Source organism: Plecotus auritus (assembly GCF_963455305.1).
Source record: "Plecotus auritus genome assembly, chromosome: 9".
NCBI lineage: Eukaryota > Metazoa > Chordata > Mammalia > Chiroptera > Vespertilionidae > Plecotus > Plecotus auritus.
This window is the reverse complement of record NC_137783.1, coordinates 19106754-19134707: the sequence shown is the minus strand read 5'-3', so window position 1 is coordinate 19134707 and position 27954 is coordinate 19106754. Positions and strand designations below refer to the sequence as shown.

General features: G+C 49.6%; 3 protein-coding genes across 11 annotated transcripts in view; 1 reads left to right on the top strand and 2 right to left on the bottom strand.

Annotated features, from left to right (window-relative positions):
- Window positions 1-739: 739 nt before the first annotated feature.
- POLL (DNA polymerase lambda) lies at window positions 740-9778 on the bottom strand. 3 transcript variants are annotated; one of them, XR_013961634.1, is made up of 9 exons: window positions 8758-9000; window positions 7737-8031; window positions 7389-7545; window positions 6714-7031; window positions 5759-5932; window positions 5075-5203; window positions 2769-2937; window positions 1923-2343; window positions 740-1302 (listed from the first exon to the last, which is right to left on the bottom strand). XR_013961634.1 is itself a non-coding variant. In XM_080687925.1 (9 exons), the coding sequence occupies exons 2-9, from the start codon at window positions 8870-8872 to the stop codon at window positions 1979-1981; spliced, it is 1722 nt and encodes a 573-aa protein (XP_080544051.1). In that variant the 5' UTR covers window positions 8873-8898; window positions 9759-9778; the 3' UTR covers window positions 740-1978. The 3 variants fall into 3 exon arrangements, 2 of the variants coding, with proteins under 2 accessions (XP_080544051.1, XP_080544050.1); XM_080687925.1 differs by adding an exon at window positions 9759-9778 and having other exon boundaries at window positions 740-2343; window positions 8758-8898; XM_080687924.1 differs by having other exon boundaries at window positions 740-2343.
- A 59-nt stretch (window positions 9779-9837) lies between these two features.
- Window positions 9838-27954, top strand: part of DPCD (deleted in primary ciliary dyskinesia homolog (mouse)) — a 28963-nt gene continuing 10846 nt past the window's right edge. The window contains exons 1-7 of one of the 5 annotated variants that reach the window (XM_080642475.1): window positions 9839-9970; window positions 13277-13357; window positions 19312-19436; window positions 19783-19916; window positions 25493-25595; window positions 26007-26066; window positions 26198-26314. In XM_080642475.1, the coding sequence (XP_080498601.1) occupies window positions 9907-9970; window positions 13277-13357; window positions 19312-19436; window positions 19783-19916; window positions 25493-25595; window positions 26007-26066; window positions 26198-26293 (663 nt within the window). In that variant the 5' untranslated portion in view covers window positions 9839-9906 and the 3' untranslated portion in view covers window positions 26294-26314. Of the gene's footprint in view, window positions 9971-13276; window positions 13358-19311; window positions 19437-19782; window positions 19917-25492; window positions 25596-26006; window positions 26315-27954 lie in introns of those variants that run through there. The other 4 variants (XM_080642478.1, XM_080642477.1, XM_080642476.1 and 1 more) reach the window with 4 other exon arrangements.
- The window catches only part of FBXW4 (F-box and WD repeat domain containing 4), an 86007-nt gene continuing 84641 nt past the window's right edge, over window positions 26589-27954 (bottom strand). The window contains exons 8-9 of one of the 3 annotated variants that reach the window (XM_080642472.1): window positions 27554-27695; window positions 26589-27352 (exon numbers count right to left, since the gene is read on the bottom strand). In XM_080642472.1, the coding sequence (XP_080498598.1) occupies window positions 27233-27352; window positions 27554-27695 (262 nt within the window). In that variant the 3' untranslated portion in view covers window positions 26589-27232. The remainder of the gene's footprint in view (window positions 27353-27553; window positions 27696-27954) is intronic. The other 2 variants (XM_080642474.1, XM_080642473.1) reach the window with 2 other exon arrangements.

Sequence of the window (27954 nt, the reverse complement as noted above, 5' to 3'; positions counted from 1 at the left end):
CCTGGGGGGCCACACCTGCCTGGGAGTAGAAGCTCTGAGGGAGAGACTCCCACCTCACAAGGTTTCCAGGCCTTTGAGGGAGCTGTCTCTGGTTGGTACGAGCTGTGACAGGGGCCTCAGACTCTCTGGGCCTTCGGTTCCTTCCCTGCATGACCCATGCAGACAAGGCCCCACGGCTTGGACTTCAGGGTTCTGAACTAAGGCTGCTGGGGTCCCCTGACTGAAACCAGGTCAACAAAGGCCAGCTCTGGGACCCTGTAAGTCACTGACAGAGACCGACCCCACCCTGCCTCGCAGCCAGTGCACTTAGGTTTGAGCCCAGCTCTGCACCCAGAGTTCCCCTTATGCTCTAAAAATCCCCCCATACCTCATTCCCCTCACCAAATTCTTCCTTATCCCCCACTCCCCCCACCGAATTCTCCATCCTGCAAGGCCCAGCCTCCGAAAATGATCTCGATGCCACTAGCTGGACCTGCTCCTATCTGCTCCACTGAACTAAGCCCCTCACCTCAGCTGGACTTTCCGTCCTCCACCAGCCTAGCCTTCTCCCGACTCCCAGCATACCGCAGCCCCTCTAAAGCGGGTTCCTGTTATTTCCAGAGCCTGCTTAAACCTCTCAAATAGGCTAATTCCCTGCCAGCCTGCCCCTCCCCTCCTCCAGGCAGCCTTCCTTGACTGCCTCACCCTTGACAATGGCACACAGGTCACCCTTTAGTTGTTCCTAATGAGTCTTGGCCACTTTTTAAAAAAATATTTTTTTATTGATTTCAGAGAGGGAGAGGGAGAGAGACAGAAACATCAAAGATGAGAGAGAATCATTGATGGGATGCCTCCTGCACACCCCACACTGGGGTCTGAGCCCGCAACCCGGGCATGTGCCCTGACGATGAATCGAACCATGACTTCCAGGTTCATAGGTTGACGCTCAGTCACTGAGCCATGCCAACCAGGCTAGTCTTTGTTCATGTTCCCATAGAGCCTGTTCTAGGGCAGGGCCCTCAGGAGATGCCGATGGGAAGACAGGCACCCCTAAACGCCTGACTCCATGAGTTCTCCCTTTCCACACCCACCAGTGTCCTTCTGGGTTCAGGAGCTGACTTGGGCCTGGCCTATATGAAGAGCAGCTAACTTGCATTTCTGGGTCCCCATTCAGCTCCCCTCTTCATGCCCACCTGGGTGGAAGAAGGCAGGCAGGGGCTGCAGCAGCTCAGACCCCAGGCAGGTTGAATGTCAAATGCACTTCACTGGGTCTTCCAATGCTGTCCTCACGGAGCCTGAGGCACCCTCTCCCAATACCTCCAGCTGCACAGGAAGTGGGGTGGGTAGAGGAAGGACACGAAGTGGTTCATTCTCCTGCTCCAAAGGGTCTTGGGTAATGCTGGGCCAGAGCTGCTCGCCTCTCCCCCTGCAGCCCCATTCCACCCCCCAGCAGCTAGCCAGGGGTCCTCAAACTTTTTAAAAAGGGGGCCAGTTCACTGTCGCTCAGACCATTGGAGGGCCGGACTATAGTTAAAAAAAACAACTATGAACAAATTCCTATGCGCACTGCGGGCCCGGGACAAGTCGGCTGCTAAGCAGGACAGGCAGCGGCACCCGGCGGGCCGGATAAATGTCCTCGGCGGGCCGCATGTGGCCCGCGGGCCGTAGTTTGAGGACCCCTGATAGACCCTCCTCAGGGTAGAGAAAGGGGATGCCTGGGCCTTCAGCACAAGAGCTGGCTTCAAACCAGACGCCTGTTCCTGCTTAACGTGGGGCAATGGGCCACGGGCAAGCTTCTACCAAGGCCAGCTGTGTCATAGAAGGGAGAGCAGCCTGCTCTTGTCAGGGGAGGGCAGGGCAGACCCTGGGAGCCAGGCTGGCCCTTTCCCTCAGGCCCCGGGAGCTGGTGATTGAAGTGGTGAGGTTTAGCCAGAGAAGAGTACCGGATAGCCAGGTGGGGCAGCTGGTCCAGTGGGTGCCCCTTCCGCCTCGACCATGGTCACCAGTCCCGCTCAGCTGGTTCTCGGTAGGGCAGGCCTAGGAGCCTGAAGACATCCTTCTCAGTCGGGGTGGGAAGCACTCGGCCAGACCCCACCTTGAGACCTCGGGTGTCCCGCACCACAGCTGTGCTGAGGGCGTGCTCCGACAAGCTCATGCCCTTGGTCTTGGCCAGAGCCCGCATGGAGCGGTTGAAGTGGGCAGAGCCGGTGAAGTAGAGCAGGGCACACGCAAACTCGCTGTAGGGCACAATGATGATGTCCAGTCGTCGGTGCCGTCGCCCTGGTCCTGGGAGCCGGCACACACCCAGGTACTTCTGCTGCTGACCATTCTCCTCCTGGCTCACCAAGTCATCAGTCAGGAACCCTGGCCCGACATAGGAGGGCTGATGGGAGGGCTAGGAGCCAGGCCTGGGCCATCCCATCCTCCCAGCTCTCTCCGGATCATCCTGGGTCCTCTAGTCCCAGGTGACCCATTTACTTGCTGGGTGACCTTGCCCTCTCTGGGCCTGTCTCCTTACCTGTAAAATGTGCATAGAAATTCCTCCCACCCCCTAGTATCACAGGAGGATCAGATGAGACACAACCTGCAGGTGGTACTGAGCACCTGTGTGGTGTGGGGCTGTTTCATCTCTTCCCTGAAATGGCTCTGGCCACAAGGTGGGATTCTCATGAAGCAACCTTCCCCTGCTTCCTGCCTAGAGATTGTGACTTTGAGGCTCTCCCTCCTGGGGGCCGCCTAGCCCTGCCCTGGCCCCTGCCAACCTGCTCACCCAGAGATGGAGCTTATACCTCGCTGCCGAAGGCTGTCAAGGAGGCGACTGAAGATGCCCTGGTGAGACCGGCCATCCGGATGAGTGAGCAGCACGTCCACATCACCACAGGTTGCTTTCCCCCGTCGGTAGGAACCGCATGCCACACACAACAGCCCAGGGTTGAAGGCCTGAGCTGATTCCCGGACCTGGGAAAGAGCAGTGAGGCCTGAGGGGCTGTGGACCTTAAGCTCTTCAAGGAGTTCCTCCTGTGTCAGCACAAGGGCCTTCCCTGACCCAGGAACCCACCTCCCAGCTTATGCCCCAAGCCAATCCCTGGTACGTGAACAAGGCCCTAGGGAATGGGCCCCAGGGAACAGAGGCCAGAGATCTACCCTGGGGAGCAGCAGTTCTCCAGCTTCACTAGGACGTGCTCACACCCGGGAGGCAGCCTGAGAAAGAGACCTAGAAGATGCCTATGCTGATTCGGAGGGAAAGTACTGATCTCCCCTTTAGGGCTCCTTCAGAGCAGAGAGACACGCCTTCTGGTGGCCCCACCCCAACCCATCTGCCAGGTCTGTGAACCGCCACTTAGGACAAAGGGCCGGGACCTGGAAGCCCTCAGCCAGGTCTCAGCAGCCCGGGGTTTCTATGGATTTAGTACGATAGGCAGAATGTGTGAGTTCGGGCTTGAGGCCTGAAAGGTGGCCGGCAGGGTGGCCTCGACCCAAGCCTGGTGAAAATGGAACCCAGAAATATAACTACATCTGTGATGAGAGGAGGAAATAGAGCTACACCTGTGATGGTGGGGAAGGGAGGAGTGGGGAGGGGGGGGAAGAAGAGGGAGGTAAAGGGAGAGAGGAAGGCAAATCTGAGCCAATGTTCACATCCTTACTTGGAGGAATGGGACGGGGAGAGGAGTGAGCTGTGACAGAGGAGACTGTCAGCTGAAGGGTCATCCCTCATTGAGAGGGATAAGCCCATTAGCCCCTACCCAGAGACACTAAGGCCTTTCATATGCAGATAGCCTCCCGCCTCCACCCCAGGATACTGAGATTTCTGGGGCCCTGAATACCCTCAACCATGACACCTCAATTCTTCTGACAAGGGGCTCTGCTAATCCCCTCACTCCCTTCTTGAGCCTCCCAAGAAGATGGGAGGAGGCCTAGGGCGAGTAATCCCATCAAAAACTCCCCAGGCTGGAGCCCTTCAATGGGGGAGCGGGCAAGGTGGGCAGGAGGGCCCGGAGGCTCACTGGGGCATTCTCCTTGCCTGGACACCGTGGCTGAGTGACGGTGTCATCACTGACACCAGGCCTGGTGATGGGTGAACAAAGGGGCCTGTTCATCCACCCTGCACCAGCCTCAGGTTCCTGTGGCCTGGAGAAGAGCTGGCAATTGATTTCAACTAAGCTGTCCATAGAGTTCTGTGGAGTTCTACGCTATCAGTGTCCTAGACCAAAGTAAGCAAACCTTGTCCATAGCAACCAGCTCCTAATCCCAATGCCAGTTATATGAACTTGACCCATAATCCACCTCTAGACCAAACCCTAATTTGGCCAAACCTTATTTCTAGGGCAACCACGAATCTTAACTAAAAGCATCCAATACTAAGAAAACTTACTCCTAATTCAAGAACCTTAACTCGCCGAAACCGGTTTGGCTCAGTGGATAGAGCGTCGGCCTGCGGACTGAAGGGTCCCGGGTTCGATTCCGGTCAAGGGCATGTACCTTGGTTGCAGGCACATCCCCAGTGGGAGGTGTGCAGGAGGCAGCTGATCGATGTTTCTCTCTCATCGATGTTTCTAGCTCTCTATCCCTCTCCCTTCCTCTCTGTAAAATATCAATAAAATATATTTAAAAAAAAAAAAAGAAATCCTTTAAAAAAAAAAAAAAAAAGAACCTTAACTCACTTCTTGATCTAGCTTTCTTCTAACCCCAAACTTAATCCTTGGGGGCTGCTTCACCAACTCTAACCCAAACAGGTGGGCTTCAGAAAGTCCATACGTCTGGAAAGAGATATAAAACTCTGTACATTTGTACAACTTCTTCGAGAGAACGTTTTCACCAGGTTCTCAAAGAAGTTTGTGAATCACAAATGTTAAGAACCTCTGCCTTGACCCAGCCTAACCCAGTATAGTTCAAATCCCAATATCCTTAAGCAGTTCCCTACCAGAGCTTTAGTCTTGACTCGCTCTTTCCTCCCTGATCCTAACCTCTGATGGCCCACGGCTTCCTCTGCCTGTTAGGCTCCCCAGCTGAGGGATCAGGAGTTCCTGGCTTTGAGCCAGGCCCTGACCTTACAGCAGGGCCTGGCTCTCCTCACTACTCTGAGACACTTGCTTACTGTCTGCTCAATCTCGGCAGCCTCCTCCCTGGGCATGCGTTCCAGAAAGTCATCATAATGCTTCAGGCCAATGGCCTGCTGGGTAGTCAGGGAGGCCTGGTTGCGGATGTCTTCTAAGCTCCGGAAACCCTGGAGAAAAGAAGTCAGTTGGGGCACTATGAGAATCCAGGACCAATGAAGAGGCAGTGAATGAGCATACACACAAGGCTTCCATCACCCCCAGATTCCAAGGAAGACCTGAGGCAGGACCTCCCCCGGGAGCAGCTGGGTCTGTAATCAGTGGACTTGGGAACAGCAGGAGGCATGGAAGACAAGCCCCAGTCGAGCCCTGCAACAAGCCTAAAACATGATTCTGTTGGTCTAGGGGTGAATCTGGACAGGCCAGATCCGGGAACTGCTGCTCTGGATACTCAGCCCTGAGGCCTGGCCTCTTCAGAAAGGCCCTTGCTAGTCTGAGACAGAGAAAGATACTTCTCGTCTCTGCCACAGATTAATGCCTCAAGTATACCAAGCCACAGGGCAGTTCTGGGAGCTAGGAGAGGGGTCTACATGAGACCTGGTCCCTTTGAAAAATGGTCTCCCTATAGTCAGGGTTCATTCCCATCAGAGCACAGGGTAAAAGAACTGTAGTTCAGAAGCTCTGAGACACAGCAAAACTGAGAGGGGGCTGGGGCAAGGTATGACCTGTTGGTACCACATCTGGGCAGTCTTGGTTCCAGCTCCCCAAATATTGGAGAAGAGTTCCAAGACAGGCACGCTATCGCTGATGTGGTCCAGCTTCCGCAGGTGTCCACTTTCTAGGATCTCTATGATCTTCTCAGCCATTCGTTTCCCAATCCCAGGGATACTGCAGGCTTCCTAGAGGAAGGGGTTGGCAGAGGCAGGAATAAAGAGTGAGAAGATGGGATGGGTAGGGCCAGAGGGTGGGGAAGCTGACTCCTTTAGCAGATGTCCAGTAAAAGCCAGTCAGCCAGTTGGCAATTAATGGCTATGTAAAGCTTGGGTGCAACTGAAGATGAGAGGTTTGGATGGAATGGGATGGTTAAGTTGTCTTTTGCTTCCCAGAGGGATGGAGATCAGCACAGGAAGTAGAAAAAAGGCAGTAATGGTGACACTAGTCATCATTATCACAATAGAGAGCCAACATTTACTGAGGCCTAACTGTGTAGCCGGTCGTGCACCACAGAGATCATCTCATTTAGTCCTCACAGAACACTGGATTTGTTACTATTCTTAGTCTCTTTTTACTAGTGAAGAAACTGACACTCAGTGGGTTTAAGTAACTTGCCTAAAGTCACACAATTAGTGAATGATGGAAAACAGAATTCAAACATTGCTCTGTTGGCCTCCAGAGTCTAAACGTTTTAAAAACTTTATTATGGAAAAAATTCCAAAGTAGAGAGAACAGTGTAACAAACCCCCAAGAAACCAATACCCAGCTTCTACAATTATCAAGATTTTGCCAAACTGCTTTCATCAGTCTCCCCATTTTTTTTCTTTTGTGCGATTCCCAGACATCATAAAATCTTAAGCACTCCACCTGATCCCCACTTGTGACCAGTGCCTCCACCAACCTCTAGCCAGCAAAGAGAAGACCACATCCCACCCCTCTGCATCCCCCGCCCTAGCCCCCAAGTACCTGGTAGGAGGTGACAGGCTTGTGGAAGCTCTTGAGGGCATTGATGGCCTTGGCATAGCCAAGGGCCCTCCACTTGTCTCCCTGAACACTGTAGGCTTTGGCCAGCACTTCAAGTTTTTCTGTGATGTGGGTGTTGTGGTTGGTCGCCTTTTGACTCGAAGGCTGTGCACAGACCCACTTATTCAGACCCTCGGGGGCTGGGCTAGGCTCATCATCTCCCTCAGGGGGGATGGGGTAGCGGCCACTGATCAGGGCTTCCAAATCAGCTGCGCTAACTTGGGTCTCTTCCCCATCACTGGTTTCATCATCAGAGCCAGGCTTGAGGTAAGGAAGAAGAGGAGACAATAAATTCATGCCCCTGGGAATGCTCCTCAAAGGTGGGGGTTGAGCCTCCCAGTTAGACCCAAGAATTAGGCTGGGTCTTCTGCATCTGACTTGGTTTCCTTAAGTGTGGGGATGTGTTCCACTTGACTTCTTGGTGCTTAGTGGCATGTGGTAGATATGATCTGGGCAAGTATAGGAGTGATGAGTGTTGGGAAGAGCTAAATGGCTTCACAATAAGAGAGCCCTCCTCTCTCAGGGCCCCCGGACTTTCTGAACAACCACTAGGCTCTCCCTGTTTCTATGATCCAGTTTCCAGGGAAAGTGAGCTGTTGGGGCTGAAAGGCTCCTTACCTGGGCTTGGGCATTTGGAGCTTCTTCTAGCCTCTGGGGAGGAGATACAGGTCTAGTGGGAGTAGGGGGAGGAGAGAGGGCTGTCCTGAGCAGAGTCTCACAAGCTCCGGTAGAAGAGTCTTGGTCTGCCTTACTGAGCTGTGGTTGGTCCAGGTACCTGCAGAGATGGTAATGGGATATTAAGACACCAAAGGTCTCACCCTAACTCTGCTCTCAATCCTTCTCTACTCAGAAACATTGGTTTTCTAATGTATTCAATTAGGACAATGAGAGTTATTTTTAATAACCCAAAGAAAGAGCTCAAGATGCTGCCAGAAAACATTTGAGGAAAGACTGGGATCAGCCCACCTGTTGGGGATGAAGATGCTGAATCCTGCCGTGTCCACCAGCCTTCTCTCCTGCAGGCACAAGCTCAGCCAGGCTGACTTTACCAGCTGAGCACCTGGGGGCAGCCGGGGCAGTCTAAGGAGGCGAAGGGCTCGCTCACAGTCCATGCCATCATCCACCACAATGTGAGTGACCCCTGGGGCCTGGGCAGAGTATATCTGGCCACCATGTTGGACAATCTGCTTCTCAAAGAGTTCTGCCCGGGCTCGCCCAATGCCAGTGGGCACAACATGGGCCCGTAGGGAACTCAGCCACTCTGTGGAGGAGATATCCATATGCCTATTGTCATAACTTTCAGACCTGATCCAAATGATCCCATTATAGTCTCCTACCCCCAAACAATCATTTTTCTTCCATTCAGGCAACCTGTCTTCTGAGGGTTCCACCACAAGCACACAGTTAATTTCCTCAAGTGTCATCACTTGATGTAAGAGGCAAACTAGAGCAGTGTCTGGCACATTGTAGGCATCCTATAAACCACTTTGTTCATTTATTCTTTCAACAAGTATTCATAGATACCTACTGTATACCAGGCACAAGGCATATATACCTTATAGGCCTCACACTCTAATAGATCCTTCCTTCCCACCCGATGTAAGTTTTTGCCATCTATTTATCAATTAGGCTACAAAATATCTTTTAACTCTAGGGGCCTGAGATGGATTTCTGCTCCCTTCCCCCCCCAACCCCGGCCCCTCCCCGCCCCCCCCCCCACCCCCTCCTCCCCACACACACTGCAGGGAACCTCCTGGAGAGCAAAGGATTCTGCTGGTCATTTCCTTAGGTACTAGAAGAGAGTATTTTCTGATTAGTGGAGGTCTCAGGGTGGAGTAGAAGATAACAGCAGGTGGTCTGTCAAAGACCTGGGACCAAGCCTACTGTAAGGCGGCTATAAACCAACCTGCAGGCCCTGGGCAGGCAGAGTCAGCTCTATCTGCTTCTGGCCATGAACAATGTGGGTTCTGAGACTGGGTTCGCTCACCTCTTGCTTCTTCTTCATCTTCCCTCTTGGGAATCTTTGCAAGTGCTTTTGATGATGGATTGGCAAGGATTTTCTTCCGCTTGGGAAATGCCTTCAAGATGCCCTTGGGGTCCATTGAGGTATGGCTGGACCCTGGCCTTTCTGTTTGAGGGTTGATCAGGGCAGCTGTCATGTAGAAACCGAAAACTGGGGTTCCCCAACTCCTTTGACTATGGAGGTGGGATCTCTACTGACCAGGCCTTGGGGGCAGTAGCCCAGTTCCCCAGGGTCTCCCCAAACCCATTTGAACTTCAGTGGCTTAGCCTAGCTCTACACTCACCAGCCTCTCAAAGTCAGAGTATTGGAGGAAATGGGAGGGGGGGGGGGCGGGGGGAGAATGAAACTATTGGGGGAACTTTGCGGGGGGGGGGCACTAAACAGTATCATTCCTCAGAGGGATTGCTCTAAAGATTCAGTGCAGTGTCTGCCCTGCTGCATCTCAAAGGGGATGCCAAGTTAGGAAATGAAGCTATATATTTAGGAAGGACTTGGGCTCCCAAGAGGAGTGGAGATTGAGTGGGACTCTGCACAAACGCCACATAATTTTTCTCTCCCCCTATCACTGACCCGCAGAGGAAAACCTGGGGGTGCGAGTGTGAGGGTGGGAAGTTAGGAAGGACACCCTGCACCTGCCCTGGTCGCAGGCTTCTCGGCATGGCGGTGCTCAGCCCCGCAGGTGCGGGAAGACCAGGCACAGCAACAGCAGGTGTGCAGCGCCTTCCGGGACTGGGGGGATCTCAGCCTCACAGCTGGGGGTGAAGACTCCGGCAGGTGTGAGGCATCCGCTGCGGTCGCAGCTGGAGCGTGCTCGGGACTATCCCAGCTGGAGGCCATAGGAGGGGTGACTTGTCCGGACCCTGCCCTGAGGACCCCGCCCCACTCCCTGGATTCGGTCCGGGGTAGGGTCCGCTTCAGGCCCAGCAAACCACCCAGGGGTTGAGCAAGAGTAAACTGCTACTTACTTAGCAGGGCAGCCAATGAGAGAGTCTGAAGGGAGGGTGGGGAAGGAGAAAGGAAAATGACCAGAACAATTTCCGGGTCAGCCGGAAGTGACCCTGGGCGGGCCGGTCGTCATGGTAGCAGTCGGACGCACGGCTCGGCGGAGGGAAGATGGCGGTGACAGGCTGGCTGGAGAGTCTGCGGGCGGCGGAGAAGACTGCGCTGCTGCAGGACGGTAATTCGAGGCGCCCCGCGAGTTCCCTCGTTCTTCCCCCAGGGCCCTCCGCGCTCGCGCCTCCGGGAAGGGCCTCAGAGCCTGGGGCGCAGAGCTGAAAGCGTCGCGGCTGCCACCCAAACCAGGTCCTACATTTACAGATGAGGAAACTGAGGCCCAGAGAGATGGCGTAACTGGAACACGCATCTCTGGACATCCCCTGGTGTCCTGTATACCACCTCGCTCCTCTCGGAGTTGTGTTATTAATAACACATAATTCCTTTCACATTCATTATGGCATTTACTCCGCACCGCTGTCCCGAAAGGCTGTTAAATTTTCACCCCATTTTATGGAAGAAGAAACTGATCCAAGACGGTTTTAGACCAGTCCCAGATGCCCCAACCAGACAGTGGTACAACTGACCTGGGATCCCATGAACCTCAGTCTTGGGGTTCAATTGCTGAAGGCAGCCTGGTGCCTTGGAAGGGCTGGAGACCTGGGTTCTAGTTACGATTCTGCCATTAAATCACCGGACTCTGTAGTTGTTCTCTGTACTTGTTTGGACCTCAATTTCCTCATCGGTAAAATGAGCTGGATGGGCTTTCTCTTATCTCTGAGGTGCTTTCCGGTTGTAATGTTGTTTGTAAGTGAACCTCTAAATGTTCCCTGAGTCTTTAGGGGAGACAGCAAGGGCCTGGGGCTGTGCCTGGAAGAGATGGGCACAGGTGTATGGAATCCTGACTTTCACTCTAGGATTGGCCAGAGCAGGCTTTCCTTGTACTTCAAGGTCCCTTCCTGGACCCACTTGGTAGCCAGAATGAATTAGGTCTCAATTCCTGTAGCTTTTAGGTTACCAACTGGGGACTCACATCCACAGGCAGAGGCCAGTCAGGGAAGCATGGAAATTAAAATCAGCTGCTTATTTGCTTGTTTTAAACACAGCATTGAGGGAGGCTTTACTATGTGCCAAGGTGTGTATTGGAGCAAGATAGAAAAAGACATCGAGCCCGCAACCTGGGCATGTGCCCTGACCAGGAATCGAACCAGTGACCTCACTCCCTGGATTCGGTTCCACACCAGCAGGACCACTCACAGATATTTTTTAACAAAATATCATACCAATGTACTTAAAAATTTTATATCAACTTACATATATACATACCTATATAATTTCATTCTGTGTTAGAATGAAGTATAAATAAATATTTTAAAAATCTTTGGGTAAAGAAGGATATTCTAAGTGCAACTTATGGGTAGTAACCACAAAGGAAAAATAGTTGACTGTATAAAAATTAAGCACTTTTGTTTGGGGGAACTCACTTTAAAACAAAGTTAAAAGGCAATTGAAACAATATTTGCAGCATATATGACACATGGCTAATATATATGGCACATGGTTAATATATACAAAGCTCAATTAGATTAGTAAGAAAAAGATGGGTACCTAAGTAAAATAGGCTAAGGCCTAAACAGGTAATTCACTAGAAAATGACCAGTAAACCCATGGAATGGTGTTAACCTTAAAAATATTTAAAGCCATACAAATTATCCTAGTATGGTTATTAGAGCATGGACTTAGGCCTCAAGTGAGTTTAAGCCTGGACCCATCATGTCCTAGCTTTATGACCTTGGACAAGTTGTATGACCTTTAAGCCTCAGTTTTCCTCATTTGTGAAATACAGGTAATGGGGGCCCATAGGATTATTAAATGAGAATTAAATGCAAACAAAAAACATAAGGTACTTGGCCAGTAGTAAGCACTGCATCCTTACTGGACTGAAGACTGGACTCCAGGCCAGATACCCTCAGCTACTCACAGACAACACCTTGTACCACTCCTGACAGAAAAACCCCTTCCAACTCTTTGAGCCATCCAAATGATTGAGGATGGTATGACCTAGAGGCCTGCTGAAAGACATGCAAATTTGGGGGGTGAGTTTCCCCAGAATATATCATATTAGGAACAACTGTAGAGAACAATGTCCCAGAGAGGTGAATTGAACATGAGAAAAGGCTTGGTAGATAGGATACAATTGCAAGTTTTGGCTAATACTTTGGTTAAGGGCCTTGGGGCTCTTATTCATCAAATGTATGTTGGACCTGCCTATTGGGCATTAATTCTCTGTTATTAGTCTCACTGAAGAGCCTACCTATATCCACTTACCCATCTGTAAAAAGGGGGGAAGGCATAGCCACTTTTACAAAAATGCTATGATTACACTACATTGATGGAAGAGACAGGATAGGATACTCCCTTGGGTTCTTTCATTCTTTCAATGAAAGATGAATCACTATTCATCCATTCTTTCAATCAGTATTTAGTTGAGCTCCTTCTATATGCAGGTACTGTGCTTGGTACTAGGGAAGCCATATGCAGGGGGGATAAACCCATCTTATCTAGTAGAAGACACAGGCAGTAATCATTCACACAGATGTAAAATCATAACTAAGGTAAATGCTATGAAGAAAACACATGGGCCCCAGCTGGTTTGGCTCAGTGGATAGAGCGTTGGCCTGCAGAGTGAAGGGTCCCTGGTTTGATTCCAGTCAAGGGCACATGCCTGGGTTGCAGGCTCGATCTTCAGTAGAGGACATGCAGGAGGCAGCCGATCAATGATTCTCTCTCATCATTGATGTTTCTATCTTTCCCTCTCCTTTCCTCTCTGAAATCAATAAAAATATTTTTTTTTTAAAAAGGAAACACATGGGGACTAACATTTTGTGGCTGTGTGATAGGAATGGCCTAGAGGGGTGCAGAAGGCGGCAAAATGACGGCATGGTTAGAGGGAGTACTTAGTTGGGAAGCCCACTTTAATATCCCGAGAATATAAGCTTGGTTTTAGAAACTGGGGAGAGAAAGATAAATATGATATCATTCCTGGGGAGATAGATGCTTTTAAACCTATCATACCATATGTAAATTCTCCACTATGGATATAAATAAAGCATTAGAAAGGCACAAACAAGGAAGCAAATTTTGCCAAGGTGGCCGGGTGATAGTTTAGGAAGACTTCCCAGTGGAAGTGATATTTGAGCTGGGTTTTGAAGAGCAAGGAGAAGCTTAACAGATGGAAAGACGTATGTAGCTATTGCTGGTAGAGGAAACATAAGAGCAAAGATACATTGAAAGAAATCTTCAAGAAGGAAGAGAGTCCCAGGATATATCTTAAAGTAATGATGGGTGATGTTTGGCAATGAGTGGGAGGCCCTGGGAGGGCTTCTCAATAAGCCCAAGGCTGTTGGTGTTTCCCAGGTAGACCCCTTGATCTGTAAGGGACAATGCAAGAGGAGGCTTGGGAGTAAGGCACTCTCTGCTTTGTGCTTAGGGAGAAGGAAGGTGCACTATTTGTTCCCAGACGGGAAGGAAATGGCCGAAGAATATGATGAGAAGACAAGTGAACTGCTTGGTAAGTGACAGGGTCTCCCAGCAGTCCCTTGGGAACACTTGGGATGACCCAAGCACACACCTAGCCTGAGGCTTGAGGGAAGAGCCCTGCACCAAATGTGGAAGCCAGGGGAGACTGAGGCCTTTGAAGCAAGATTGTTCCTGAGAATAATCTGAGGTCAGGGCTGGGCACCAGAGGTGGAGTGGGAGTTCGTTTGACCATTCAACCCAAAACAAATTAAAGGGTGAGTAGTTTTACTAAGGTGGGAATGGGGATGTGGAGAATCTGTTGGGAAAAACTTTAGAAAAGGTGAAACTGGAAGTGAACCTTGTAGACTGAATATTGGTAAGGGCACATTTTCCCTACAGTTTTTGGTGTGTTTTTGTTAGTTTTTTTCTTGTTTTTTGAAGCCACACTATAAACAAGCAAGTATCAGAGGCAGCAGCTTCTGACTTTGCCTCAGAGTTAGCTCTATTACATATGACAGTTACCTTGGAGAATGAATCAAAGGAAGTAGGGGGTAGAAATGGTAATTTGTAGCATTGTACCTTGTGTTTCTGTAGCTCTTTTCCTTTAAGAATAGGCTCATGAATAGAGGCTCCAGCTAGGATTTCTGGGAATTACTTGATTTGTCCATTCGCTGTTCCCAGGTCTGTACATCAGCATTAACTCACTTCCCAGAGCTAGGTGGCTGGTTCTTTGACCTAGGGCCTGAGGCTGTCAGCAATGGGAGTTAGTCTCTTTATTAAGTTCTACCTGAAACGCTAAGACCAATGATGGAATCATGGACTGGGCTATTTTCTTGTCATTATTCTTGACTTTAATTTCTTCCTGGGACTGATCGACAGGTAGTATTGGTGAGGGAATTTCTTTTTCCCTTTTTCTGACAGCTCATAAATGTCCAGAACCGACAATACAGATTACACTGGTTTGCATTCTCTTAGTCTCCAGTCTTAAAATGTGTGTCCTGCGCATGTTCAGTCACAGAGTGAAGTGTTGATCCCTCCTTATTATGAGCTGCTTGGGCTCTAGTCCCAATTGGTTTAGTCTGGTGCTATTAAAAATCTTGATGTGTTTAGCATATGACACTGATTTGGTGGAAACCAATACAGTAGTAATATCCTCACAATGCATTGTAATTTATAGCACTCCCAGGGGGTGACAGCCTTGGAATGCCTAACAGGGGCGAGCTTATGAAAGCAGAGGTCACGTGGGCTAACCACCACCATCACCAGGCTAGAGACTAGTTGCAGCTCCTCTCCCCCAGCCCCCAGCGTCACCTCTCTTCTCCATACAGCGCAAATCAAACAGCCATAGCTGCTGTAAAAACAAACAAACAAAGAAAACCCAGGCCTTTTAGTTGTGCTTGGACATGAACTTAAAATGGAAAAAAAAAAAAAAAAAAAGTCCTGGTTTTTTCATTGTTAGCATCCCACATTGACCTGTCACTTCTCTTAGAAAGTAGAGGATAGACAGTGGCCTCCAAATTCCTTTATCTTAAAAGCAGAAATGGAGGTTCATCAGAGAACATTGTTTGGCTAAAGTTTACCTAATGACATTTAATACCATAACTTTTATTGGGTACCACGCTAAGTGCTTTGTGTGAATTATCTCATGTAATCATCCCCATTACAGCCCACTGAAGGAGGTCCTGTTGTCCTCATTATACAGTTAAAAAGGGGGTGGGGGAGTTGTAAGAGGTTAAGCACCTTGTTGAGAATCATGTACTAGTTAGCTTCTGAGCTAGGATTTAAACCAGGTCTGTCTGATTAAGAGCCAATACTTTAGTTCTCAACAACATACTGTTGGGAGTGAGAATATTTAATCCTGTTTTGTTTTCTTCTTACTAAATTTTGCTCTCCTCAGAATAACCTGAGGAGGGGCTGGTGGGAGCAGGACAGAGATGGGCAGAGAGAACCACTGGGCCCTATGAGCAGCTGATCCTTTTCTTACCCATCTCTAACTACCCCCACCCCCCCTCATCCTCAGCAGCTGCCCTTGCAAAATACTGTTCATTATTAACTTTTTAAAAATATATTTTTATTGATTTCAGAGAGGAAGGGAGAGGGAGAGAAAGAGATAGAAATATCAATGATGAGAGACAATCATTGATCGGCTGCCTCCTGCACGCCCCCTACTGGGGATCGAGCCTGCAACCTGGCCATGTGCCCTTGACCAGAATCAAACCCGGGATCCTTCAATCTGCAGGCTGATGCTCTACCCGCTGAGCCAAACCAGGGGGCTCATTATTAACTTTTAAATATAAATACTCCCAGGGCCTGAGCTGACTTTTACTTGTGCATTCTATGAAGTAGAATATGGACAGGGTTTTTGTGGCCATAAATGGGAATAGTTTCCATTTTTCAAGCTAATTATATATATTTGATAATTGGCCAAAGTGGTTTTCTACTAGAAAAACCCAGAAAGTAATTTACAGAAGAAGACTTGCCAGTGGTGCACCTGTCTAGGACAGAGTTCTTCCAGTTGGTGTTAATAAGCATAATAGTGTCATATTTTTTTCTACCCTGTCAATGCTATTCATTCCTACCCCCACAGTGAATGCTGCATGTAGTCATAGAGGAAAAACCTGAAGGGCCCCATAACAATGATCGGAACATCAAACCAGCCCCAGAAGAACACAGCATGTCTAGGGCGGGCAGAGGCTGAAGGGCAGGCCATCTCCCAACGATTACATTCGGATTACCGGCCTAATCTGCTTTGGTATTTGACCGCCAGCCTAACCACCCCAGGCTGCAGTTGGAGGATATTGAGCACTTTCATTCCCAAGCACTTCACCAGCTTTATAAATGACCCACTCGATTCCCTTCAGCCTCCTCGGGGATGGGACGTGGCAGCTGTTTAATAGCCACATAGCAATGTTGTAGTGTTTTAGGGCAGAAAAGAAGAATCCTGCATCCAGTGTAAGCTGCAGGGAGTATTTAGGAAGGGAGAATGTAATTATCCACATTGGAAATGGGCCAGGGCTTGGAGCTTTGGGGAAAGAGGCCTTCAGGACCTCCACTTTCCAGCCCACCTGAAAGATGGGGCCTCCTTTCAGCAAGCAGTCTGGGACATCAGCCTGCTTCCTGCTGACTTAGGAAAAAGCCCCCCGGCGCTGCTTCCTTCATATATTCCCCATCAGACCCTTTACAGGGTCATTGACAGTCTCCTTTCCAAGGACTGGCCCTGGCTCAGCCGGGAAGATCTGACAGCGTCCCAAGGAGCTGCCTCGCACACACCAGTTTGGGTTTAACATATAATCAAATCAGAGTGACAGCAGGTGGAAACAGTCTTCTGTTGCTGCAGGAGCTGTCCTTGAGTTCAGGAACAAAGACAGGACAAGAAAGACAGTGTGGATGTGCACGTGTGCATTCACGCCCACGTCCGTGGGGAAAAATAATAAGGACTTTGCCACAGTCATTTATTGAATCTTATAAGGGAATGAGTAGGGAGACTTTCTTCTGCATTCTAACAAAGAATTTAATCCCAAGATTTTTTTTTTTTTTTAAGAGATGAAACAGCCAAGGGTGCTAAATTGCTGTGACCTGAGTGGCTTTTAAGGTCAGTGGTAAAGAAATGAGTAGCTGATTTTCCTTCTCCTTAGTGTGCTCCTTGGGAAGGCTTCTGTGAAAAATCCTGGAGTCGGAATTGCTGCTCCTGGCCACACTGGCTCTCAAGCTTTAGGACATATGATTTAACAAGGCCCATGATGAGAGGAGCACCTCACTTGTCTAGCCCCAGGGAGTTAGGTACTCCTCATAAATTATATTTCAAGTAAGCAAAGGTTTTCCTTTAAAGGCTACAATGTAAAAAGAGAAGTAGAGATACTTTTTAAAAAAATGGAACCTTTTAAAATATCATACAATCTTATTGAACATTTATAGACTTTAATTTAGCCTTTTATTAATGATTCAAATTCTGGACTTGGAGTTAGGGGACCTGAATTTTAGCGTTGGCTTTACAAGTTAGTTTATCTCTCTGAGCATTGATAATTCCCCATACTCTGTCCCCTGGAGAGTGGTGGCAAGGGAAGAAACACTATTTCTCATTTTAAAGCCACAGGCATTGGACTAGCTGCTTTCTGAGGGACCTCCACATTTAAGATCTGTGATGACTGTATTTCATTATATAGCGATGCCCTCAGGGTCTAAGGGTGCTTATTTGCCCTCACTCTAAATGGTCCCATGTGCTTTGTAGTTCTGACACTGCCCCCTGATGTGAGCTGTCCCCTCATGCTATTGCCAATGTGCCTGGGAAAACAATTCATTTCCTGCCCTATTCTATATGTAGCATTTTATATACATAGTCTGAGTGAGAATCCAGGAGTGATCTTTCCTACAGAATAGAGTGAGGTGTGTAGGTCTTGTCACAAGAAGCTGCTGCTTGGAGGCATTTGTCACTTCTGAGTTTGTGACCGTGACAGAGGCCCCAGGAGGCTGGCTTCCAGTTAAGCGAGGTTCTGTATTACATGAATAGATTTGGATATGCTCCCGGTCACAGTCCATTCACTTAAAAGAGTAGAAGTATTTGTGTGAAAAAAAAAATTGCCTATAAAGCATATTTCCAAGTTTTACTCTTCCATATTAATTTTCATTATAAACTTGGAAATGTGTTTCTAGGGAGAATTTTTGGCCCTAAGACATAATAAAATCATACTGCAGAATGCAGCAGACCTTGTAAAAGCACATATTCAAGGGAAAATTCTAATTTTACAGCACACTTTTGTGTGCAGCTTGCGTGCCTTACTTAGAGCAGTGAGCGTGTTTTGGTTTGGCACAGCTGCTCAAAAAGTCTCAAAGAAACCCACCGTTTCCCTGATTTAGAGAATCAGACTATAGCTCTCATCCCCCAGCCCAGAAAAAGCAGCTAACTGGAATAGCTGCAGCAGAATCCCTGGCCCTTCTTGAGTTGTTGAGCTAACAACAGCTTTAGGAAGGCTGCTGGCCTTAAGCAGCACCTGGGCTGCCCAGGCTGGAGTACACCCCAATGCAGCAGAAAGGGAAAAGAACAGAGAGGCTCCAGCTCCAGAGGGCCCCCTGCAGTGATGGGCTGCCCCATGACCGCAGCCCTGATGACACAGTTGAGTGGGGTTCCCAGCAGGGCTTTCCAGGTAATGTCCATTGCACTAATTTTTTCAGTTACAGTTTCCATAATGTATGTTCCTTGCTTAAAAAAAAAAAAAGCTTTATGCAAACATCTGGCTTGTAAAACAAGGTAAATTAGAGATAGCTGTTTGCACTGTAAAAGGATGATTCTGCTTCACAAAAAATTCATATTAGGACTTCCTTTTTTAAAAAAAAAATATTTTTATTGATTTCAGAGAGGAAGGGAGAGGGAGAGTGAGATAGAAACATCAATGATGAGAGAGAAGTGTTGATCGGCTGCCTCCTGCACGCCCCCAGCTGGGGATTAAGCCCGCAACCTGGGCATGTGCCCTGTCTGGGAATCGAACTGTGACCTCCTGGTTCATAGGTCGACGCTCAACCACTGAGCCATGTTGTCCGGGCTACATTTGGATTTTCTGAATCATGAGACAAATCTGCCTATCAGTTTCACCCTCTTAATTCATTGTTCCTTTGCACATTTTTGGAGAGGAAGAATGCATGTCAACTCACACATTTTGGGATCCAAATTTTCCCAATTACCAGTAGTTAACCCTTTTCCTAACCCTCCCATCTTCCCCTTTCTGGAAGCCACAACTGGGGTTTCTTATCTCCATGTGGCTTCTTACAGAGCTATATTCCAGTTCCTTTTGTTTGGGTACTCATGATATGAATTTTATAGGTTGTCTAATGTTGAAATGCTCAACTGAGATTTCAGAGTCTGGGAGGTCCCTGCTCAAAAAGCCAGTGCAAAGGAGCCTGTAGCTCCCACTTTTATCCTGTTCCACCTACCTAGTGTGATGTTGATGATTCAGCAAAAAAGAGCAGAGCCCTTTTCTTCCCCATAATTCCATTGCTTCTTTCTCTCCTCAGTAAGAAAGTGGCGTGTAAAAAGTGCCCTGGGAGCCTTGGGCCAGTGGCAGATTGAGGTGGGAGAGCCAGCACCCCATGGAGCAGGGAACCTGGGGCCTGAACTCATCAAGGAAAGCAATGCCAATGTATGTTTATCTATCAGGTGTCTTTGGGAGGGGAGCTGAGTGGGGAGTGGGCTCCCAGCCCTTGAAGAAAGGGACCATGTCTTGTTCACCTCTCATTTCCAGTGTGCCCACCTGGGCACAGTGCTCTAGACATGTTTGCCTGAATGAATACCCAAAGGTTTTGGACGTGGTCATGCCAGGGCAAGGGCTTAAGGCCTGGCATGTCACAGCGATAGAAGCATCAGAGGGAGCTGAGAAGAGCCGAGGGTCTCCCATTGTGCCTGTAGGCAGAGATTTGCAGGGGTGGGGGGGCATCCCTTCCTACCCTCCTCAAGAACAGTCCTGGAGTTGGTTTTGCCTTCTGCAGCCCATCTTCATGCGCAAGGACACCATGATGTGTTTCCAGTGGCGGATTCGAAACCTCCCCTACCCTAAGGATGTCTATAGTGTCTATGTGGACCAGAAGGAGCGCTGTGTTGTTGTCAGAACAACCAACAAAAAGTAAGCAGCATGGTTGACAGTGGCCTGCCTGTGTTTGAGCAGGGTGGGGTGGGTTGGACCTGGGTTAGGGCTCAGACTGCTCGCTACCCTGGGTGGGTGGTGGGCAGAGAAGCCTCTTTCTTCAGCTGAGGGAGGGAGGTAGGGAAGGAGGAGGGCTTCACCAAAACCCCAGTAGGCAATGAATGAGGAAGGGTTTCCTCTCTTCAGGACCAGCTGTAATAATGTAATCAGCTCCATCACGGCAGGGAAACTGAACAAGTGTCTGGTCTAATACCTGGCATATACTGGGGCTCAGTAAATGTTTTTTGAATGAATGAGATGAGGGAATCACCTGGTTATTAACTTAGGATCTTAGGTGCTTCTGTTGTAAGGTTATTGTGACCTTGACCTCTGGATCCATGGGCTGGATCTCGTCCATTTTCTCAGATGGTGTGGTGCCAGCCTCTCCTCTCAGATCCCTCAGGTCCACAGGCCCACAGGGAAGCAGCATGGTTCCTGGGCTCCCCCAGTGCAGCCCTGGGTCCTGCCTACTTTTGATCCCCCCAAGCCTCCACCCTACCACTTTGGCAGGGTTAAGGGGACAGGGAAGGGGTGGAGATGAATGAATTAATTTCAGGATTATTGCTGTACATGCAGCCAGTAGCCCCTGCAGTGGGCCTTGTCTATAAATATAAAGTCATAATAAGAAGCGTTTGCGTTTATAAAGCACTTTGAAGCCCTCAGACAAAAGGCACTTTATTCCCGTTATTGTTCTCATCATTAACAGGAGTCAGTGCCTAAAGTGGAATTTAGCAATTTCAGACAACAGAGAAATTGCCTTTAGGAAAACAAACTCCGTACTTCAGCAAGCATTCCCTGGCGTAGGAGGCCTCGTGTCCAAACTGGGAACAAAAGTGCTTCTGATAGCACTTGAATCTGCAGCCCAGCAGTTTGTGGAGCTGGCTGCTGCCTCCCTTTTGTCCCCCAGAGGTCACTGTCGAATACAGATATCAGGCAGAAATGTGATTACCAGGGAATGAGAAGAGAGAGGCTAGCTGGCTCACCAAAAAATTCATCTAAGGACAGATCATCTGGGTCCCTCTCCTGTGTGTATGCAGCCATAGGTGGCGCTGTTGGCCAGGATCTAGAGGCCCACTTCAGGGCTCAAGGAAGGGGGGATATTTTTGAACTGATGGGTGAGGCCAGGTGGAGTAGTGCCTCCAAAGGAGTGGGGCCAGGGATTGGAGGGAAGATGAGTTTGTCAGTGCCCACTTTGGAGCCAACACTAACCATCGGCTCCAGTGGCCCAGACTGGCTCAGCTCAGCCTTCCTCAGGTCCCTCTGCAGGGAGGTAGGCAAGAGGGATCGCTAAACCCTTAATCCTGAGCTTAGAGGCATTTTCACCTTTTACCTGGAGTAGTAAAGTATCCTATACCTTTTTTACAACTAATTAAACAGAACTTAATGGCTGTTTCTTTGAGCAATGTTTAACCTTCTCAGAATACTTTTTAAAGTCTGTTCTCTGATTATCATATCATCTGGAGGTTGGCAGGGTACATATTTTTATTCTTGTGTTATATATTAACGATTATGTAAGTGTATCTGCAAAATCAGCTTGATGGGCTGACTTGCCAGAAGGTAAATTTAGGCATGGTCTCAGTGCCCAGGCACCTGGCGTTTCCACTACACCATGGCATCACTCTCTGATTTTACTTCTTCATTCATTGGGAGCGTCTGTGCCTGCCCCAGTTCTAATATTCTGGAATGTGGTTACTAATGAAACCAGGGTTCCTTTGTCCATACCTGCCTTGTCCCTGAAGAACTGGGCTGGCTACTTTTCTTGAAGGAATTGATTCCAGTGTGTCATGTCCTTGGCCAGGTATTGGTGAGGGAAGGAAGAAAGTGCTTTTCCAGGACCCCGGTGCAGCACTGTCTGTTCCTGTTAAGGGAGCTTGTGCAGAAAGAAGGTTCTTAGCCTTAGCCTAGAAGCTGGCAGCTGTAAGTGGAATGAGCCAGGGTGCTGGAATAGGAGGATGGCGGTTTAAATCTGGCCTCTGCCACGTATTAGTTGTAGTATTTGGGGCAAGGTTTCCTCATCCATCACAGGTGAATACTCATGCCTACCTCACAGATCGGAAAATTAGATGAAAATGTGTACGTACAAATGGCCAGTCTTAAGCAGGTCCTCAACAATTCTTTGGAAATTCCATTGTGAAGGGAGTTTGACTGATTTGACATCGGTGATACTAACACTGTAGGAACTGTTAATAGACATTGCTAGAAAAAGGATTCTGTGCTCAAATAAGTTTAGGAAACTCTGGAATAAACCACCTTTTCTTCGGTAGGACTTTTGAGAGCCTTTAGTAGGTGAATGTGTATTGTGACTCTCTAGGAGGGGCTTTTGAGAGCCTTTAGTAGGTGAATGTGTATTGTGACTCTCTAGGAGGGGCTACTATAGGCAGGAATGAACAGTTTGCCCAGAGCCTTGATGTTTAAGAAAGAAAGAAGATTTGCCTACTGATTTTCTAAGGCCTGTACTGACTGGAGACTTCTCTTGACTATTCTGGCCAGCCCTGCTTACAGTTGTACAGGGTGCCTCCCGGAGGTGTGTGGCACATGGCCCATATGACTGTCCACAGTGGCCCTGTCCTCCAGTGTCTCTCTCTGAAGACCTGACCTGTGCCCTTTCTCAGTTCACTGCAAGGGAGAATGAGTTGGGAAAGGACTGGGAATGGGGAAGGTGATACAGTGGGAAGAGAGAGATGGGGTGTGGTAGTTCATTTCTGAAATAGCCGAAAAGGAGCTGTCCTTTTGGCACACATGAAGAAAGTTGGCCTATTCCAGCCTGTTGGACTGGCACCAGCAGACTTCAAATTTATCTAGGACAGCTCCTTTATTTGAGGAGGAAGAAACTGAGGCTCAACGCTAAATGGCCTGCCCTCCTGAGAGCCTTTGCTTCCACCTGTCTTTTGAATACTTCTGAGATTCAGAAAGAAAAACCACCGTGTGTTAGAGTGCTGCGGAGAATTGCAGGGTGGCTGGATCCCTAGGGAGCCCACCTCCCATATCTGCCCCCTCCTTGGACAGGTGCAGGGTACTTATACCACATCGTCTGTTACTTGGAAGTGGGAATGTGGAAAGATGGAGGGGTCAGACTTGGGGGATTATCACTTGTCCTTAGATTGTCTCCATGTACCGGTTTTGTGACTTGGGCAAGATACCTAACTTTCCTGTGCCTCGGTTTCCTCTTCTGTAAAAGAGGAGTGTAGAGATAGTAACAAACCTGAGAAGGTTGTTTTGAGGAATCAATGTGTAGAACAGTGCCTGGCACAGATTGAGTATTAATAAATGTCACCTCTCAGTGTGTGGCCGAGACTGAGAACAAAGAAGGGAGATGAAAATGGGGAGGAGTGTTGGGGCGTCTGCAAAAAGCCCAGGAACCACCTGCTATTAAGAGTTTGACTTTTAACAGAAATACAGCATGGTCTCCTCAGGCAGCGGCACGGCCTTGTTTCTTCTTCTTTAAAATCCTGAGGCTCACAGCTCACGGCCTGGGACACAGTTGATGCCTAAGCAATGTTTGCTGCCTGAGGCTAAGTATTTTGGCTTCTGCAGAAGTACAGTGGGCCTCTGGTCTCTCTCTAGTCCAGGTGCTGGTGAGAAAGTCAAGTGCCATTCCTCTTACGTTCCTCTTACGTTAAACCCCGAGGTCAGGGAATGGGGACGGGGGGGGGGGGGGGGGAGGAGGGGGGCTGCTCCTTGAGGAGAGATGCCCCATACTCCTTGAACACTGCCGGTCAGGAGCTTCTAAGGAAAATTATTAACTTCAACTAATAAACTAGACCCATTAGAATAGACTCAAAACAAAGCTGAGCTTCCAGACCCACTGCTTCCATTCCCCTAATCCCGTGAAAGATGGTGGGTATAGGACAGAGGAGGAGGCAAGCCACACACCTCAAGCTTCCTTAGATCTTGTTGCCATTGCCATGAGGCCAAGCTCCAGGATTCTTTTACTAGTCCCATTGCCCCAGCCTGGGGAATGTAGCTTGAGAATGCCCCTCTGAGGATGCACAGGAGTGTCCCTGTCCCACCGGCACACGAGGCAGGTCGGCAGAAAGGATGTCCCGGTGCTAGTCTACAGGGCAAAGCCTTACACAAGCCCCTTGGGTTCAGCTGGGCTGCATGTGCCTGAGCTGCTTCTCTCCCAGTTCTGTTTCTGTGTATATTTGCAAGGAAGATGTTAACACTTCCTAACAAGCCTTTGTGTTCATCTAATCTTTGCTGTTTAACCTTTGACTCCCCCCTATTATCAGTGTCTGCCACCTTTGCTGGCCAGACCAAGGGCCCCAGGAAAAGACCTCAGCCTGGGCTGGCTAGGAAGAGGATGAGGCCGGCATTCCACTCCAGTTTGTAGGCAGATGGATCACCTTTCCCTGGGGCAGAGCTTTGGAAAATAAAGCAAGCCTATGGTGCCATTAGGACCTCCCAGCCCCCACTCCTTTTGAACTGTCAGCCTTTAAGTAAACATTCTTTTCCTGCCATGGGTCCCAGCACCTTGGTGGGAGTGGGGAACCTGGGAGGAGAGGGGCCCTGAAGAGCCTCTGCTAAACTAAGGGATTTGGGCAGGGAGAGTGGGGCAAAAGTGCTACATTGATGTCAACTCTCTGAGTCCCCAGGGCATCAGGGCTTTTGAAGTGGACTCAAGGTAGCTGTCACCACAAGGACCAGGCTCCTCTGAAGTATTAAAAGCCCCATCCTCCCCAGGCCCCTCACTTGAGTGTTTGTACCTGCCTGCAGCGTTTCCCTTCCCAACCCACACATCCTGGCAGCAGCTGTGATGCTGGGCCTGGGTGACAGGTCTGGCAGCCACTGACCAGAGCCTAGCTACACTTCCAAGGAAAATGCCAGAAGGGCCTATTGCTAGAAATGAGTAGGCCATTCTTTGTGCTCTGGTGTGATAAGCACCAGACCAGGAGCAAGGAACTTCAGTCCTGACCTGTGCCAGCAAAGTAGTCCAGAGCCCCAGAGATACAGCTTCCTGATAGCTCGTTGGTTTGCCTGTCAGGGAGCTTTCTCCTGTGATGTACTTCCCTCTCTGGCGTACAAGTAGAGTCAGCTAATAAGACCTTGAGACCCCAACAAAGGAAAAGGTAGCTGAGGTCTTCATTGGAAGTTGCATGTAAATGGCAACTGTCAGTCCCCAGCTTTGGGGGATTGCCCTAGATGTCCTTAGTCTGTCCCTGGTTAGCATGCACGTTCCATTTTCTTGGGATACAGAGGAGGGCTGGCTTGTTCGAGCTATCTGCTTATCTGTCTTTGATAGTCCTAAACCTGAAGTGCGAGTCACTAATCCCTGGTTAGTCAAGGAATCATGACCCGTTCCGCTCTTCTGCTGGACTGGCCATAAGGCCTTTCATTCCTTTCTTCCCAAGGCCACTAAGCTCCAAGATACTGGTGTTCCAACTGGCTTCCCTTCTTCCTCTCTGGCTGTTGGAAGTGTGAGAAAACAATGTAGAAGCTTAGCAGTACAGGGCCTGATGCCAAATTGCTGGAGTCACCTTGTTGGGTGTACCCATGACCTCTTTTTGTACCCACAGGTACTACAAGAAGTTCTCCATTACTGATTTGGACAGATACCAGCTACCTCTGGATGATTCTTTGCTGAGCTTTGCTTATGCCAACTGCACCCTGATCATCTCTGTAAGATTCACCCAGACGTCTTAGCCACTGCGTCAGGGAGAGCCTCCCTCTTTCCCTGCCCACTTCCCATTCCATAGGAGTCCCCAGTTCTAGCCTTAACCCGTGGGTGTACTTGCTACAGAACAGGCATCTATGTTTCAGCATGGGGAGAGCAGGATGGGGGCTCAGGGAGGAATCTGACAGCTAGAAGAGAATAGAGGGTGATGGGGAGGGATGGAAATCACAGACTAGGGTTCTAGTTCAAGGCCTGCTCCTACTTGAACTTGAGCAAATCATTCAACCCTGTAGGCCTCAGTTTCCGCATCTTTGAATAAAGGGATCAGAAGGGGCCCTGAGTGTGTGTGTATGTGTGTGAAGTGGAGGGGTGGGCGGAATGTGACTGAATTATGTCCTTTCTGGCCCCATCTGTAGTACCAGAAGCCAAAGGAAGTCCTGGTGGCTGAGTCAGAGCTGCAGAAGGAGCTGAAGAAGGTAAAGATGGCCCACAGTGATGGGGACTGTAAGACCCAATAGTGGACCCCTGAGCCTGCACCTCCAGCATGGAGGGTGAGTGAGCTCCTCTGTCACCTGTAAGACTCACAGCCTGGGCCTTTCTGGCACAGGGGCAGCCTCTTCTCTTCCAGGAGCTCTACAGGCTCTGTAAGAACTGGCCCGGGGCACTCCTGGCCCCCTGCATCATGGACTTCTCTCCTGAGTAAAGTTCTGAGTCACTGTGGGAAGATTGCCCTCTTGTCCACTTCTGTCTGCTCCTATTCCCAGAGAAGGTGCTGGTGGTGACACTTCCTTCTCTACCCTAGGGACCTTCCACGGCCAAACAGGTGGGTGGTCAGTGAGAGGGTTTCCTGGAAAAAAAAAAAAAAAAAGGAAACCCTTGTTCTTTGCAACACCGAACCATGAGGCTGGTCTTACCCTTTCCCAGCATGTACATCCCCAAATTTGAACCTGTTGTCCCCTCTCCCTTGGGCCTCCCCAGCAAGTCAGGAACCAGATCTTTGAACAATTAAGCTTTATTTTTACAAAAATGAATACTGTAGCACGTCTCAACAGACGGCCTGAGGCTGGGCTAGCTGAGAGCTCACTCTAAACTGCTGGGTTCCCTTTATTCTTTCCTAGTTTCAGAGGGAGACCAGGCCACAGTGCCCCAGGAATGAGTCCCCAGCCCCAAAAGCTTGGCCAAAGGTGGGGTCTGTCTGAGGAGGTGGGGGCTGTTGCCAGCAGGGGTATTGGCAGCCACACCCTCCTTCCAGGGAAAGGGCAGAGAGGGACCACTGGGAAGGCTGGAGCACCTCACCTCACTTAAGCTATCATGGCTCTAAGAAGGGGTGAGGTGCGGGCGGGGGTGCCTCTCCAGGCCAGATCCTTGCTCTGGCCGACAGGAAAGCAAGGCCCAGTGGGTTCAGCTTCACTCTCCCAAAGCAGCAGGTCTCTTCTCTCCAACTGGTTCTTGGGAAGGGCTGTATCTCTGGGTAACCCCAGAGTCCCAGGAGTCAGCAGCCTTTGGCTTAAGTGCTCAAGCACTGTGGTTGCAGGTCTGAGAGCACAGGCATGGGTGGGGAGCATTATCACTGCACCCTCCAAGCAAGAGAGGTCCCTGAGTAGCTGGCTCCCCTGGCCCACAGCTGGGATGGCCCTGCCTGTCATGGGTTTTGAAAGTCCAGGACATGAAGGTTGTAAGACAGCGCTGCATAGAGATGCTTGGTGGTGAAGCGCAGGCAATACACCGGACTGCTCAGGGGTGTCGACGTCAGCGGGAAGGCCTGCAAGGGAGGGCACAAGAATGACAAGAGTGGCCCGAGTGGGAGATGGAGGAGCCCGAACCCAGGACTCACAGGCCCAGTGCAATGGGCCAGGTGCATTGTGGGCTTCCTCCACCTCTCCAGGCACACCCACTCTCAGGTGCAGCCCGTAAACATGAGGCCTGGTCCGGGAGGTGTGCATGAGGTAGGTGGGATGCTTACGTGTAGGCAGGCCCTTTGGCGCCGGTCCCACAGTCGCACAACCCCGTAGTAGGAGGAACCTGTGGCCAGCAAGTGGTTCCCATCTGTCTGCAAACAGTACAGGGTGCTGTCGTGGGGCTCTTCCCACTCCATGACACACTTCCTGTCCAGGAAGAGGCAATACAGGGGAGCTTCAGGATGCCCACCCTCCAACCCCACTTCCCCATTCTGGCTGGGGGAGAGAGGCTGAATCACCAAATTCTTTAAAAAGCAGCCTTAATGGGGGAAAGCTCCTCAGTAAAGGTCTCTTTCTCATCAAACTCCAGACCCCAGGGTAGCTTATGCCCTCATTTGTGTTTCACATGGCTGACTACATATCACAGGAACTGTAAGGCCTTAGAAAGAAAGGTAGAAAGGCTGGG